The sequence below is a fragment of the Scardinius erythrophthalmus genome, assembly GCF_964197995.2.
Source record: "Scardinius erythrophthalmus genome assembly, chromosome: 3".
In the NCBI taxonomy this organism is placed as follows: domain Eukaryota; kingdom Metazoa; phylum Chordata; class Actinopteri; order Cypriniformes; family Leuciscidae; genus Scardinius; species Scardinius erythrophthalmus.
Window position 1 is genome coordinate 25,677,463 of NC_138223.1, and position 16,840 is coordinate 25,694,302.

Sequence of the window (16,840 nt, forward strand, 5' to 3'; positions counted from 1 at the left end):
GTCAATTTTAACATTGAGCTATTTTTTTTGTAAATTTGGAGTGCTGTCAATACAGAGAACAACGACAAAAATTGGTGTTGCCTACACCGTGTTATCCCCTTTTTAAAATTCGCACCCTGTTGACTTCAATGGGGCAAGTTTTAAACCTGCTTTTAGCCTCTTAACATCCTTGATGTGTCATTACAAGTGCACAGGTCATGTGAATGATTCCTTCAGAGTGAACACGAGTAAACCTGACTGCAGTAGATGTGAAAGATATTAGTAAAAATGATGTTATTTAAGCCAGCGCTCATACCTGTATTTACATCATGTTTTCGGTCGAAGTCCAAAGTAGTCGATTGTCGAGTTCACGCGCGTTGGTTTAGTTACCTATGATCACGCGCGTGAACTGGACAATCGACTACTGTGGACTTTGACCAAAAACAGGATGTAAATACAGGTATGTGCGCTGGCTGAATAAACAATTTTTATTAATATCTTTCACATCTACTGCAGTGGCTGTGCACTTGTAATGACACATCAAGGATGTTAAGAGGCTAAAAGCAGGTTTAAAACTTGCCCCATTGAATTCAACAGGGTGCGAATTTTAAAAAGAGGATAACACGGTGTAGGCAACACCGATTTTTGTCGTTGTTCTCTGTATTGACAGCACTCCAAATGTACAAAAAAATTAGCTCAATGTTAAAATTGACTGGAGTTATCCTTTAAGATGGGTTTGGTGCACACAGGGATAAAAAAGTACCCCATGTGTAAAATGAAATACTCTACTGTATCTTTAATGCTGTGGGCCTCATTTTCTGCAGAGGTCCTGGACATCTTGTTCAGATACATGGCATCATGGATCCGATCAAATACCAACAGATAAAAAAATCTAAACCTGACAGCCTATTCTAGAAATCATTTAATTCATAATGTGACCACCCCCCCCCCCCCCACCCACACACACACACACACACACACACACACATACTTTCAATTATTTCACTTCAATGAAAGGTTAGATTTTTGCACATATTTTAAATAAAATATCAAAAGGATTAAAAATGCAGATATATTTTTTACAGCCATATTTGATCATATTTACCAAAACTCAGATTCAGAGCATATATTATGTCCATCAGCAGAGCACAGCACCTTGAGATATCCATTCCATTCAGGATTTTGATGCCCGCCTAAACCATGGTTGCCGTCTTGTGGTAAAATCCTGAAGTAGGTTGATCACCGATGATGGCAATTGTCATCACTTGCCTTTCAATGTCTTCCTCAAACTCTTGTGTGTTCTTGTAAAGCAAGAGAAAATATAGATAGCATGTTAGAGCTAATGAATTTGCTTATTATTGCTGATTCTTTAAGTTAATCTTACTTAATTCAGTTAATCACTGGTCTTTTTCCATACATCTCTTTATTAAACTAAATAGCCCATTGTTATGCTATCACTGACCTGGGTAGACCCAGTGTGTGGCCAGTTTAATATACTTCAAATTTGAACTGAAAGAGAGCAGTGCAGGAGCATGTTGTTGCCCTGTGTGTTTACACTGTGCCAAGTGAAGATTTCCTTTTATTTTCAAAATGTTGTAATACTCACAGCAAACTCCTTGAAAATGTACTCTTCTTTCTTAAATTATTCATTCATATTAAATTATTTTCCTATTTACAGCACAAATGAAATTCCCTCTCTGGCTTAGCATATTCTTCATTGAAACCGTTTTTACATTCTTATCCACTGCTATCCTGGTCAAATTACACTGCTAACATCAACTGTATTACCAGGTGTAGCTAAACCTCTAGTTAAATGGAGATAATTTATTTGTAAATTAAATAAAACTCAGATTACTCACCTTGAAATATCCTTTGTGTCATACTGGTCAGCCTAAAACATGTCTGAACTTGCTTCTTGCTCGTTAAGTGGGGGAGGAGCTTTGAAATCCTGAACTCAAATGGTGTGGAAAAATTAAGTTATCAAGCTAATTTATTGGGTTGCTACAATGTAAATATTGTTTTAAACTAATCAACACATATATTTATGTTTAAATTACATACATTATTAAGTTGATGCAATTATCAACATTATTCTGTCATGACAACTCATTAAAATAATGCTGGCAACTTAAAAGGTTTAATCAAATTAACAATTTAGAATTTTTAATTTACAACAATGTATTAAATTATGTAGTGGTAACAGATCCCTTGAATTATTTTTTAGAGTGTACCCGATGCAGTCTAGCATTTCTAATTACCGGTTAGATTTACAGATATCTGGATGAATGAGTGACGTGAGTATATAGTAAGAGAGAGTGAATAACCTCCTGTGTGAGATAATAATTGATTCATCACAAACATTTGTCTGAGGCTACGGACATCACTCCACGCTGAGAGTCATATGACCCAAACCATCTGACATGAGAACATATTACTCAGAAAAGCACAAGACGCCTGTCAGGTCTGTCAGCAGAAGTCGCTCTCTGATATATATTAAGTTAAACAACCCAAACACTTGTGTAGCTATATAAATATATAAATGTATAAAGAAAAAAAATTGTATCATAAGATTCAGTTATCATCTGATCCTTTTCATGTAAATTCTGAGGTTTTGCGTCAACACATACTCATGTGAGAAGAGAGAGATCCAAAAAAAAAGAAGCCAGAGGGAGCTAGTACAGAGCCCAAATAAATCCAAACACAGACCTATTATTTCAAAATGTGTTAAAGGTTAGTCACAAGGATGAGCAACTGGAGAATATTTGAAAATGAGGGGAAACAAATATATTTAATGTTCATAAACCTCTGCCTATAGGCATGATTGTGTAGTAGCCTAAATTCCCCTTTTGAATTGAGTTTATGTGATTCACATTAAACTTTGTTAATTTAGTATTTTTTAAGGGATAATTTCTGGCATCATTTCTTTCTTCTGTGAAACACAAAAGAAGACATTTTGAAGAATGTTGGTAACCAAATAGTTTTGACTTCCACTGAACAAACCTTTCTCAAAAAGATGTTATTTTATGTTCTACAAAAGAAAGAAAGTCATGCAGGTTTGGAATTACTTTATGGTCAGTAAATGATGACAGGATTTTCATTTTTGGGTGAACTAACTTTTTAAGCCCTTGTGGGCCTGATGCGAAGCTAAGGTCACCGAACCATGACTAATGTTTTAAGATAGTGGCTTGCAGTCTAGTTTCACGTGAGTGCTTAAACAGCGGTGCTAATTCGCACCGCAAGACATGTACACATTTAAAATTTAGCAATTCAGTTACAGTTCATGTGCATATTTCAGAGTTAAATGTGGTGATACATGGGATCAGGAGTTTCAATTCCATCAGTCTGTCATCTTCATGATGCACAACGAATCAAACATCTAACACAGCAAAACAATGAATCATTGGTCTTCTGTTATCTGTGCCCAGTGTTGTGCGGTTGCACTTAACCTATTGAATCTGATTAAATAGGCTACACAAACAGTTCACTAAAAGTTCAGGCAAAGCTTTGGGGTTTTGATGCAAGTAACAAATAATATAGGCTAAAAATGTCTATTTAGTGTCTTTCATCCATTGTTCACTGTTAATTGCTTTCAATGGGAAAGTAAATATTGCATTATGAAATGAAAAGAAGAAATATAAAATTCTCCACTCTACAATTTTATTATTATTATTATTATTTTCAGAAATAGCTAACTTTGCCAACTATTTCTTGCATTTCCTTTATGGTTCATTTTGAGTATACTCTTCAGTTATTTCCTATGGGACAGGTTGTCAAAAAAGCGGAATAGTGTCAGCTGAAAAGGTTCAGTTAATTTAAACAAAGAGTTAAATCACGCGGGTTGTTAGCATGTGACAATGTCAGTCTTCCAATTTGACCTTTTAAAATGGTGGGAAATACTTGCAGGCGGACCTTCATTTGACAGCAAGCAGTGATTGGTTGAACGTCATATACTCTACCTCCTCTCTTAAATGAGCATCATAATACAGCACGCCTTCTTTCCCGAAATAGCCTGCATTGGGATGCCGGTGGTGTAACGTTTTTAGGGAAAAACAATACCCGCTCTCATTCGAGTTTTATTCAGAGGGCCTCGTTCTTTTGTGCTCATATGGCAGAGGAGGTTTTGATAGATCCTAATGGGAAATCTAGAGGGGTAAGTAGGCCTAAATTACTTTGCATATTAGGCTATTATTATTATTATTATTATTATTAATACATGCAAATGCTGTAGTGTCTTTAATTTCTGACGCGACGTTGAGACGCATGAGTGAGAGAGAGAGAAAAAACTTTCAAAACATGATAAAACATGATGTTTTCTCTAGATTAAAAGGCTCTATCATGTCATTAGACATCTTTGGAATTCCTTCGTATTGACATGGAGACATTGGCAGTATAGCCTATAAAGAAATAAATATATATATTTTTTTATTTTGTAAGCGTGATTGTTTGCAAAGCCTTTATTTTACCTGCAATGTCTTCTCTATAAAAGCTGTAACTAATCTAAACCCAACTTGGGAAGTGCATATTGCCTGTTTATTTGCATTTCAATTATTATCAGTTATTGACTTAGTCAGGCGTCTATTGATTCTAATGAGGTAGGCTATAGATTAGGCTATGTATTTTTCAAAGTAAATATAACACTTATTACATTCTTCCCAGATAGCACACGCATGTCCAGCAGACATCTGTGTGACGTCGTCATTATCATCTGGGCGTTTGCTCATCTGGAATACGTCGCATAGACGTCCTTGTCAGATGTTCAAATGACATCCATTGGACATATCAGAGACGTTTACGATTAGAATCTTATGTCTGTTAGACATCTGATTTATGTAGCATAGATGTCGTTTTTTAATTAGACATTTTAAACGTTCCCTCACATGTATTGATAAAAACTACAGCTACACGAATTATGTCTACTACTCGTGATATAACTAAACCCAAGTACTTTACACTCAGAACGAAAGCACACAACAGTTATCAATGATTTGAATGTTTTTATTAGTGTATGAAAACAACCTTTAATTTCTTATATATAATAATTTAAAATTCTCAAACAAACAATCATAAATGTATCTTAGAGGTAATGATGGCCAATTTCGTAAGCATGTGTTATACTGTTACCTCAGTTACCTGTACTAGCACTGCTCTTAATATCTCCTTCGCCCAAATTTTTTTTTTTTTTTACATTTATTGCTAAAGAATGCCTCTAGCCAATCAGCATATAGAATGGCTCATGAATCCTTGGTTTGTGCTTTCAAACTTCTGTGAAGGAAGCCCAACATTAGAAAGTTTCTTTAGAGATTCTATCAATTAATTTATGGTTCTTATAAATGAATTCAAAGGCAGTGGTCCAAAGTGTCTTTTATTTGGCTTTTGTCTCGTCAAATAAACGAGAACTCATGGTCAAGTTTATAAATACATATGCTCCCAAATATTTTAGCAAGCTGCAAACTCTCTAGGAATTGAGCAAAATGGCTGCAAGAAAGGTGTCATCTTAGAAAATAACATATGTAACACATCTTGTCAGGCAGAAAAAATCAAAACTGTTTATTACTGTAGTAGTAAATGTATATTTTTGTAAACAGGACCCACAGCCCTATCCCAAACGGTAACTCCAAATCATAAAGATTTGTTTATATGGGGCTTTCACATTGGCAGTTTAGTCAAAACGGAGCATGCATGGTTTGCATGTAAAATTGGTAATGTGAAAGCTGTCATGCGGACCTGGATGCAGTACACTGGAACTATATTTCCTATTCATTTTCTGTGAAGGGATTCAAAATTCTTCAAAAAAGATACACCAAACCAAACTCAGAGATTAATCGCAACGACAAAGGCTGTATATAAGGCTGTATGCAGTAGGCACCCTAACTCTTTATGCGAAATTACTCGTGCCAACAAAAATCCTAAATCCTTTAATGGAGTTATTGGAATGAATGATGTGAACACATTATTTATGACTATAAGAAACCATTGACTCAAAATGTGAAAGGTTACTGTTATGGCTCAATTTTTCTATGCACTGAAAAATTCCAGAAATTTACTGCATCTTGTGAACATCTTGTGCCTGATGCAGAAAAGCTTTCTTACTGAGAACCCTGTTCTCTTTTTGGGCCCTGTGACAAGGTCCCACCCATACAATTTGACCTCAGATCCTGCTTACATGTTGTTACTCTATTTCAGCTGCTCATGAGAAAATTTGGAAACAATTCTTTGAATGTCAGTCTCCAACAATGCATTACTAATTTACTTTATAATACAATTAGTCTTTCATACTACAATATACTACCACTATAAGTCAGAACAAAGATGGTTTGTAAAATATAATAAAGGAATTTCTTTACTTTTTACACATGCCAAACTTCATGGTTTCAGTTTTCCAGCTGAGAATTTCTTCCACTTAACTGCTTTCACACTTTTAGCAGGTTGTGATAGTGTTGAGAATTTTGTTCATGTGCAGGATAATTATTGTAACTCAGTTTGCCTGGGCAGTGAACACCCATGCCAGATCTAGTCATGGTCCACGTTCACGCTTATGCAGTCACATGCTAAATGGATCAGTGCCAGAGTCCAATACTTCAGACTCAGTGTACTGTTTTTAAACAAGTTAACACGTTTATGCTTAAAGTGTGATTTTGCACTCCAGATAGAAAATTCTTACTTCATTGTCCATGTTTGTTGCAGTGTGTATTGAAATGCAAATGTTTCTGTAATCTACTCATGCTGCCTATACCATTGCCAACAGCATTGAACTCCCAAAGCTGCTTAAAGAGAGAATTTGTGATTAAAGAAAGGTCTGTTCATTTTCATATAGTTTCCTATTCTTACCAAAACAGCTTCCTTGTGAAAAAAAACCCTCATGTGAGAAACTTCAGATTAATGTGTTTAATCTAAGTGCCAGACATCATCTGAAAAGTTTCATTCCAAAAACATGAAGGAATGTTATTAAAAATGGTTGTCTCTGTCTCATGTTTCTCCAGCATCTAACCTCATCCCTGTTGGCAGTAGCGTTCCTCTCTTCCTTTGGGAGCTCCATGCTCTATGGTTATAACCTGGCTGTGGTTAATTCTCCTGCTCAGGTGACTGACACCAACAAACACAAGTTTTCACTTAGCCTCACATACAGTAACGTGTTTTTTATGCAGCCGGAATGAAACATTTACTTGCTGAAACACTGAATCACAGTTTGTTCACTTCTTTTCTTCTGATGTTGATTGAGGGCTTTTTAATAATGCTCTTAAAATGTGCCCTCTGACATAACATTTAATGTAAAGGAAGGCTATTTAAACCATGACAGATGTCAATAGCGCTACACAAGTGCTAAATAATATGAAATAATTCAATCTTCATTACAGTTAAGGCTTGAAATGGCACATACTCTTGCCAACAAGTCACGAGTCCTGACTAGAAGCGTGAGAGCGTGATCGTACTGAAAGCTTGTGTAACTGCTTGCGAAAGAGTAGTGGAGAAGCTAAAAATGTATGCCATAAATTCATGCTCATTTAGATTAAATGACAATGGCAAACAAATGGGAGAGTGAGTTTTTCTCTGCGATGATTACATTAATCTATGCCAACATGTCTGCACTGTGTAATTTTGACTTGCTATTTTGATTTGCTATCATTCTTTACATTATCATTCAATTACATAATACTCTAGAGGCCCATTTTATTAAATTTTCTTGAATTAAGTGTGTGATATAAGTTAGTATAAATCATTTAGGTAACTGAATCTCATATCGCTGCCTATCATATATTATAATTGTGCCCAGACAAGGTATTAGAAATGTCTATTAATTAAGAGCTACCCAATGTCATATTTTCTTTGTATTTGCTCTTATCATAGTATATAAAGGACTTTTTTAACCAAACAATTGTGAGGCGGAATGGCTCAGGAGTGGATGAAGAGACTCTCACGCTTATGTACTCAGTCACTGTTTCTATATTTGCCATTGGAGGCCTGGTTGGCTCTCTCACAGTGGGAATGCAGGTTACCAGATTTGGGAGGTAGAGTCTGCGGTTTATACATAAATTGCATTTAATACATTACACAGCTTCAAGGCTAAAGTCTTATAGCTGCTTGAATGTTCTGCGCATCTTCCTAATTTGTAGGAAAGGGACACTGGTACACAGCACAGTTCTGGTGTTTATCGCTGGAGGGCTGATGGGCTTCAGCCGATTATGTGGATCTCCGGAGATGATCATCATTGGGCGCTTCATTACAGGGATACATTCAGGTAATTCATTTCATTTAAGGCCTTTAATGCGAAACATGGAAATTCTGTCATCTTTTACCCTCATGGCAATTCCAAATCTATATGAATTTCTTTTTTTCTGTGGGACGTAATTTTTTTTATTTTTTTTTACTAAATGTTACGTTTCAGAACGTAATCTGGCCTAGGGTGCAATATCACCTTACCCCTCGAGAGCTGATCGGGCGTGCTCCGCTCCAATCAAAGAACATTTGCGGAAAAACTTGCGTCCATCTTCCCCAGGAATAGATCGGGGGGACAGCGAGACTCATCTCCTAAACTTCTTTTTCAACTCCTGCTCTGAACAGACAGAGACAGACAGTTTTGGAAATAAATTGGCAGACAAAGCGGCTTCTGAAGACAAGAAGCTGGTGACACTTTTGCGCAGGTTTTTTTTGTAGACTTGAACGCACGGCATTGCGTCACCTGACTTCGTCCTCGGCCAATGGCTTGGCGTGTATTACACGTCACATGTCACTACACACAGACTCTGGCTCATGCTGAAGCCATTCGCATAGCGTCAACACCATGGCGCAGTGTCGCCGTTCCCTTAGAAAGAGAACCTCTTTCCTTCATAAAAATTTATACTTGACTCTGTCTAGGATTTGAATTTTCCCCTTGGATTTCTAGAGCCATCAGTAATTTAATTTCATCTTATGTATTTTTCTGCTGTACTGATATGTCCTCCTCTACTGTGCTGTTGTAGGAATAGCTCTCAGCGTTGTGCCTATGTATCTGGGAGAAATTGCTCCAAAGAATCTCCGGGGCTTCCTAGGACTCGTGCCCAGCATCTTCATCTGTATAGGAGTGTTTATCGCTCAGATTTTAGGACTCCATGAGATCTTGGGCAAGGTTGTTCCTTTCTATTTCATTTTAAAACATTTGATTTTCTTTCTCTGTTATGAATATTTCAGATATACTGTATTGATTGATATATTTTTAACTTTTGTTGTACCAGCATGTTTTGTCATGTTAAACGGATCTGTTACTGCTTTGATTTTAGTCTTGTTAAGTCTTCTTATCATTATCATTTGGTTGTTCCACACAGGAAGAGCACTGGCCTCTGTTTCTCTCCCTAGTCGTGGTGCCTACATTCATTCAGCTCATGTTGCTGCCGTGGTTCCCAGAGAGTCCGAGATATCTGTTGATGGAAAAGCGGAATATTCATGCCACTATCACAGGTAAAGACTTTTCTTACTTAAAGAAACTGTTCACCCAAATATCCAAATCATGGCTGCATCTGTAAATGGCATACTTCCCTACTATTTAGTAGCTGAAAAATAGTATGCCACAGTATTCACAGTATTCATAAAACAGTAGGCGGACAGTACTCTGATGACTTCTGCAACTTCTGGCGAGATTCTGAAGTGTGCAAATGATGGACACTTTACTATCCCATGAGGCCATTAGAGAGGATTTGTGAATGGCAGTGAAGCGACCCAACTGACGCTGGTCACATGACAATGACAACATGAGGGATGTTGTACAGTACGTCCGGATTACATTCATGCTACACACATTCATACTGTATATATAGTAAATAGAATGTACTTTTTAGTGGTCACAAAGTAATTACTAATTCAAGAGAAGTACCTACTCAGAGAGGACGGTGGATCATGTCGTTCCAAATCTGTATTATTTTCCTTCTTCTGGAACACAAAAGGTGATTTTTTGAGAATATAATGAAGATTATCAGTGAATATCAAAATTTTGTCTCAGAAAGTTGTCTAAATTCAGAAGATTTATACAGCACATAAGTTGCCTGGACTAGTGTGATGATACTTTTATTGGAGCTTTTGTATCAGTGCCCATTCATTATAGTTGCATGGAAAGCACTGACCATGCATCCTCTGGTGTGTCAAGTTTGAAACCAAAAAATACTTAAAATCTTCCGCGAAAAGAATGGATTCTTGAAATTCTTTTGAATGTTTCCTCTCACTTCACTGCATTAAAGCTGACTGAATTGTGTTGGAGGGATTAGTGGCCAGACCAGGAGACTCTCATAAGATTATAGTTATTGTCCTTACTGTAATCTCTTCAGATAATGGCGCCATTACAGAGGCCCATCAGTCATACTGCAGCTACCAGGTGGAGAACTCACTGACAGCAAAGAATGTGACAGGATTAGAGAAAAGTAGAAGTAGAAACAAAGACATGTCCATACAGAATTATGATATATTTGTGCATGATTTAAGGGGATGATTTTGATATTGTCATCATGGCAAAATGTAGCTCATAATGTTATGAGGCTTAACATCATGTTGAGTTCCTAATTGAAGCATATCTGAAGATGTATACCCTGCTGAAAAATCCAGCATAAACCAGCATGAGCTGTGTCTGAAATCGCTCCCTATCCACTATATAGTGCACTATTTAGGGTGTCGGCCATTTTGTAGTGGTGTCCGAATTCTGAGTGAACGACATCATTCCCTACATTCTTCACTACTTTTACCCACAATCCTCTCTGAATTCGAGTGTACATACGATGTACACTTGCTGAGACAGTAGGCGTTTCTCAATGTCAAGGAAGTATCCTCGGAAGCCAGAATTTCGAGGATGCTACGTCATCGACATCCGTCGAAGGACTGTTCCAATGTCGAGGATCCTCGGAATTTCCACCAAGGACTCAGTCCTTCGTTCGAAAAATATCCCATACACAGGAAAGGATGCATATGTGTAGCCTTCGCGCTCTTCGCGCTCTCAAATCACCCACAATCCTATGCGCGCAGCTTTGCTATCTTGTTCAAAAAATTCAAAATGTTGGACGTTAACGGACTAACGCGGAGTCGGAGCGTTAACGGGTCATATGCTTTCAAATGTAAATATATTTATGTTACCAAACATTTGTTTTAAAAAAATAATTACATGTTATGGGTCAAATTGACCTGCACTGTTTAAACACACTTGACAGTCAAATAATCAATATGATTAAAAAGGAGTTTATTGATTTAAAAACGATTATATTGCCTGAGTGAACAGAACTGCGTCCATAGCAACGCTCTGTTTTTCATTTTCACTGACGTTATGACGCACTGACGTGCACTTGCTAGCCTGTTCCAAAGCCGTTGAAAAACCATAGACAGTAGAATGCTAAAGAGGAGCCTCGCCTAGCCTCTGAAGGAAGTGACTTGGAAGGACCAGTCCTGCCAAGGAAGTATCCTTGACATTGAGAAACAGCTACTATTTCCCACAATCCAACACGATAAGGCGATAGAGCGCAAATGAAAAATAAACAAAAATGTCACCATGGCAACGGTGCACGCGAGTTAGAAAACAATCATTTCTAAGACCAGACGCCTGGTACACCGTTATATCTATATTTGAATAAACAAATGTGTTGTGTAGTGTTTTGTTCTCTTTTATTTTCACATATAAATGTAAAAAGTAAATAAATATGACAAGCAAGTGTTTTTATTATCTTTTTTTTTAATCAAATAACGCAATAAACGTGAAAAATACATACAATTGTTACATACAATTCATACAGCCAAAAAAAGGAAATATTAAAGATGGGTAGGTAATGTTTATGACAAATTGTCTGAGCTCTCTGGCGCGTGATAATTATGTCAGCGTCCGAATTCTTTGCTGATGTAGTGCACTCAACTGCCATTCACTATGTAGGGATTAGTGAAAGAGTGAACTAGTGAGCGGTTCCAGACACAGCTAAGGATTCCATGCTGGTCCAGGCTGGTTTATGCTGGTATAGTGCTGGTTCAGCTGGTGGACCAGCATATTCATGCTGTTTTCAAGCAAAACGGATTGGTGAAGCTGGTTCACAGCATGGACTTGCTGGGTTGTGTGTAAGTAGGCCAGCATTGTAATACTCTGCAAAATACTCAGCAATGGTGTTAACTTTTGAATTTGCACATGGTTTATCACCACACAGTATAATCACACAACCACACATCATAATACCACATAAATGTTTTAACAGCATTAAAAACTTGATTTTCACCACAGGGGGACTTTAAGCATAGGCCTACTTCTTTTTCACACTCGGATGCTTTAGTCCAAAGCGATCTGTTGTATTCTACTGTTCTGATTCACTGGTGTTCTGACATGATCTGATGAGCCGATACTCTTATATAATGACGCTCAGATTCTGATTCCTCTTTGCAGCACTGAAGTGGTACCGTACTAAGTCTAACATCCAGGCTGAGGTAGAGGAGATGCAGGAGGAGCAGCGCTCCTTGTCCTCAGTGGACACTGTCTCTGTATTGCAGCTCATCAGGGATCCCTCTGTTCGCTGGCAGCTTGTTACAGTCATTGTGGTCAATGCTGGGATGCAGCTGTCCGGAATCGATGCGGTCTGTGTTTTTAACAGTGGTACTGCTTATGACAATTACCATAAAATGGCAATGACGTTATTTGAGATAATAAAATGGAACACCTGGTTTCTGTTTCTAGATCTGGTTTTACACCAATACCATCTTTGAGAATGCCGGCATTCCTGCTCCTCAGATTCAGTACACAACCGTTGGCACTGGAGCCATAGAAGTCATCGCTGGACTCGTAGGGGTGAGAGCACAATGACTGACATCAAAGGCACATCGTAATTATTAGGAAACCAAGTTACATTGTTTTTTGCAATTGTGATTGTTCTGTACATACATATTAGGTTCTGTGCTGAGAGAATGGCAATTTTAACCTTTGATAATATTACTGGCTCCTAAGTAACACTGAGTAATTCATAATCTGCTTATTCTCTGAATTGTCCAGTGCTTTACTATTGAGCGTGTGGGTAGGAGGCCTCTGATGATCGGTGGCTTCAGCTTTATGGGCGTGTGCTGTGCTGGAATCACTTTCTCCCTCATGTTACAGGTAATTATGATCACCAATATTTACTTGCTCTTGTCTCAATGACCTCAAGAATTTTTGACACTTAAGTATTAATTAGTTATGAATTATTACTATAACTAATTGTATCTTAAAGGTACTTTTAGGAAATGTACAAAGTCTAGCAAGATTTATCTTGTAAAACCACTTAAATAGTAAAACCTGAAATCACCTACATTGTGGGGACCAGTCAGCGGTCCCCACGAGGGAAATGGATTGATTTATTAACATACTAAATTATGTTGTTTTTTTTTTTAAATGTACAAATGCAGAACGTTTTCTGTGATGGGTAGATTTAGGGGTAGGGTTAGTGTAAAGGGATAGAATATACAGTTTGTACAGTATAAAAAACCATTACGCCTATGGAGAGTCTCCACAAAGATAGCAAAACCGAGTGTGTGCGTGTTTGTGTGTATAAACAAGTCTCATCAAAGCAGCATTTATATGATCGAAAAAACAATAAAAGCAGACATAGTGCGAAATTGTTATGGACTGCTCCAAGACCGATAGACATGCAGGTGGATGTAATCACACATAATGATTCCAGGCAAAGGTTTATGGGAAATGTAGTTCATGATGGAATGGCAAAGGACATGAGGGGAGTGCCCTCTGGTGGTCATAATAGACACTCCGGCTGTCAGGCGTGACAGAAATATTGTTAGAATTTAACATACAAGTTTTCTAATTTAATATATATTTCCAAATGTAATGTATTCCTGTGATGGCAAAGCTCATTACTCAGCCATTACAGTCTTCAGTGCCACATGATCCTTCAGAATATAATTCTAAAATGCTGATTTGTAACATTTCTTGTTTGACCAATGTTGACCAATGAAAACAGTTGTGCTGCTTAATATTATTGTTAAAAACCATGATGGAAACAGCATTTATTTGACATATAAGTCTTTCGTAAGAATTTAAGTCTTCTTTTTCACTTTTGATCAGTTTAATGCAACCTCAAACTTTCTTTTTTCTTTCATATATTTTGATCTCCTGTACTTTTGTCTTTGGTTAGGCTCATTTACCCTTTATGCGGTACATCAGTGTGGCCTGTGTGGTTGGAATCATCGCTGGATTCTGCATTGGGCCTGGTGAGGATCTCACTGAACAGGAATTTCTCATTTTCTCATTTTCATGCCTTCATGTGCATCTTACTCTTAAAGTTTGCCCTTTATATTTGTTTGTTTTAAATCAGTTATATTTATGGAATGATACTAGCAAAATGAACTCTGTCAGACATGGTTTAATGCACTTTCCTTGTAAATAGATGTTATTGTTATTTACTGCTGCAGCTAATTATACAAATTCTAAAATGAAGCCACGGTTTGCTACGAATAAGCCTTTTATTTGATAGACTAGTGTCACCTGCTGGTGAAGGAGTATATTTGTATTTTGTTTGCAAAAGAACATGTTGAGTCATGTACTATGTATATGCTACATAACTCATCATGTAGTTGTGTTGCTTTTTAAATGACTTCAAATATATCTTATTAATATGACTTTGATGCTATTATGTTTGCTCCTGCACAGCTGGTGTCCCATTCCTCATGACAGGAGAGCTCTTTAAACAATCCCATCGACCTTCTGCCTACATTGTCGGAGGATTTCTCAACTGGATATCAAACTTCACTGTGGGATTTGTCTTTCCGTTCCTTCAGGTACGACTTTTCTTCAGAGAGCTCGCTGTATATTGCGAACAGAATGCAGTTCACAATTGATTTATTTGCAAATGATGTTGTCAGCATGCTAATTTGAGAGACACGTTTGTTGTTCATTTCCAGGTTAAAATGATAGATTTGAATCCCAGATTTGCATTGTATTTCAGATGTCAGCTGGAGCGTTCTGTTACCTGGTGTTCTGTGCTGTGTGTGTGGGGGTGGCAGCCTACGTCTACTTCATCATCCCTGAAACAAAGAACAAAACCTTTGTGGAGATCAGTGAGATGTTCGCCTCAAGAAACGCTTGTGACATTGAAAACCAGCCGGTGGGAACCACTGACCAACTCAGGCTCAAAAAGATGAATGGATATGGAGCACTGGTGTCTGAAAAAATGGATAGGATAGAGAAATAGTTGTGAGAAAAGAGGGCCGTGTGCTGTGTTCTGGTGCTCCAAAACACTGTTCTGAGTGCCGTGAGAATGTGATGTTTTATTCTGTGGAGTATTTACTACAAAAGCACCAGTAAAGCAGCCCAAATGCAGGTCTTTTGAAAGCCATGTTATGATCAGACAAATTTCTCACATCTATCTGACAAAAAAGGAGCCTCGATGGAAATCAACAACATTAGACATCGTTGCTTGACTGCCAACCAAATGTCAAAACTGCATATTAGATGCCATATTTGAGAGTTCATTTGAAGATGTCATCATTTTATTAAAAAGCTACAAAATTGCATTATTCTCCACATTTAATTTGAACTGCCTGTGGGCTTCCTCACACAAAGCCATCGTGTGCCTTCAGAAGGCTTAGAACAGTCTATAGAGCAAAAGTCATATGGACTACACTACTGTTCAAAAGTTTGGGAATTGGGATTGGACATTTTTGGACTTTTGAATGACAGTGTTCCTCTATGGAGTTTTTGTGGAGTGCGACGAACCATAGTCACCATGAACCTTTTTAGTATAGTAAAGAATCATTTGTGATTTGTGATGATAAAAATTGTAAAGCGTGTCCCATGGAAATGTAACGGCATATGGGTTCTGATTCCACATAACTGTCCTCAGGTTGCTTTGCAGGGAACTGTTTCTGTATTGCAAGTCTCTTTGGATAAGAGCACATGAGCTAAATTACAAATAACCAAAGAACTTGTCAAGTGCTTCTTATTTGGTTTGTATATTTAAAGATAAAGAGGATTTCTATTCATCCTGCCTGTTGAAATCTGTGACCAGGCAGGTACAACATGGCTAAAAGTTTTAATATTATTACTACTAGTTTTAATCGCAGCCTTATTATAGTTAATGTGGTGGTCGTGGCCAAGAACAGGCAGGACAGGTAGTGGACAGATGAAAAGAAGGTTTATTTTACTCCAAAAAAAGAAGAAGAACAACAACAACAAAATAATATACAGGGGCAGATGTAACGAAGATCATTTCCAAACAAAGTCCATACAAAAATCAAAGACTTAAGATAGAAGTTAACTGAAACTAAATTAAACAGGCCCAAATAACAAAGTAACAACAAAACAAAAACTCTAAGATCAGCAGGTCATGATGTTACTGTGGCTGGACAACTCTGACAAACCTCTGCTCTTCCCAACTCTGCTGTAAATACCTAGCCTCTATCAAACAAAAATAGAGGTAAATTAAAAAATAATACTTTACCAAATAACAATAATACTGAATGAAATAAAATAAAGTTACATTTCCTCTGGAACAGCACGAATTGGGAGACTGAAGCATATCCCCTTTCCCTCTCACACCATGGACCAGAGGAATCTAGGTAGAGTTAAACAGAAAAGAGGAATATAAGAAGTGTGCACCCTTCTGTACATTCAAGACTTAATAAACTGTTAACTTGTTAACTTGTGCTGTGTTTTTTTATCTTACAGTAAGGGATTTAGATAAATAACAAAAACATATTAAATTAAATTTAAAAATAACCAATTTGGTAGAGGCCAAATATGTGAGGTGGGCTACGCACCCGTCACACTTAACAAAATAATTACAGTGCTGGTCAGAATTATTTGTCCCCTTGGTAAATATGATCAAAGATGGCTGTAATAAATAAATCTGCACTGTTAATCCTTTTGATATTTTATAAAAAAAAAAAAAAAAAA

The 16,840-nt window shown here is 37.2% G+C and overlaps 1 protein-coding gene across 1 annotated transcript; it reads left to right on the forward strand.

Annotated features, from left to right (window-relative positions):
- The first annotated feature begins 3,885 nt into the window (after positions 1–3,885).
- On the forward strand, positions 3,886–16,583 carry slc2a15b (solute carrier family 2 member 15b). Its single transcript, XM_081362558.1, has 12 exons — positions 3,886–4,129; positions 6,960–7,058; positions 7,825–7,985; positions 8,091–8,215; positions 8,937–9,082; positions 9,279–9,411; positions 12,350–12,537; positions 12,638–12,748; positions 12,950–13,051; positions 14,082–14,157; positions 14,597–14,724; positions 14,892–16,583. Exons 1-12 carry the CDS (start codon positions 4,085–4,087, stop codon positions 15,135–15,137), a joined length of 1,560 nt encoding a protein of 519 aa, XP_081218684.1. The 5' UTR covers positions 3,886–4,084; the 3' UTR covers positions 15,138–16,583.
- The last annotated feature ends 257 nt before the right edge of the window (positions 16,584–16,840 follow it).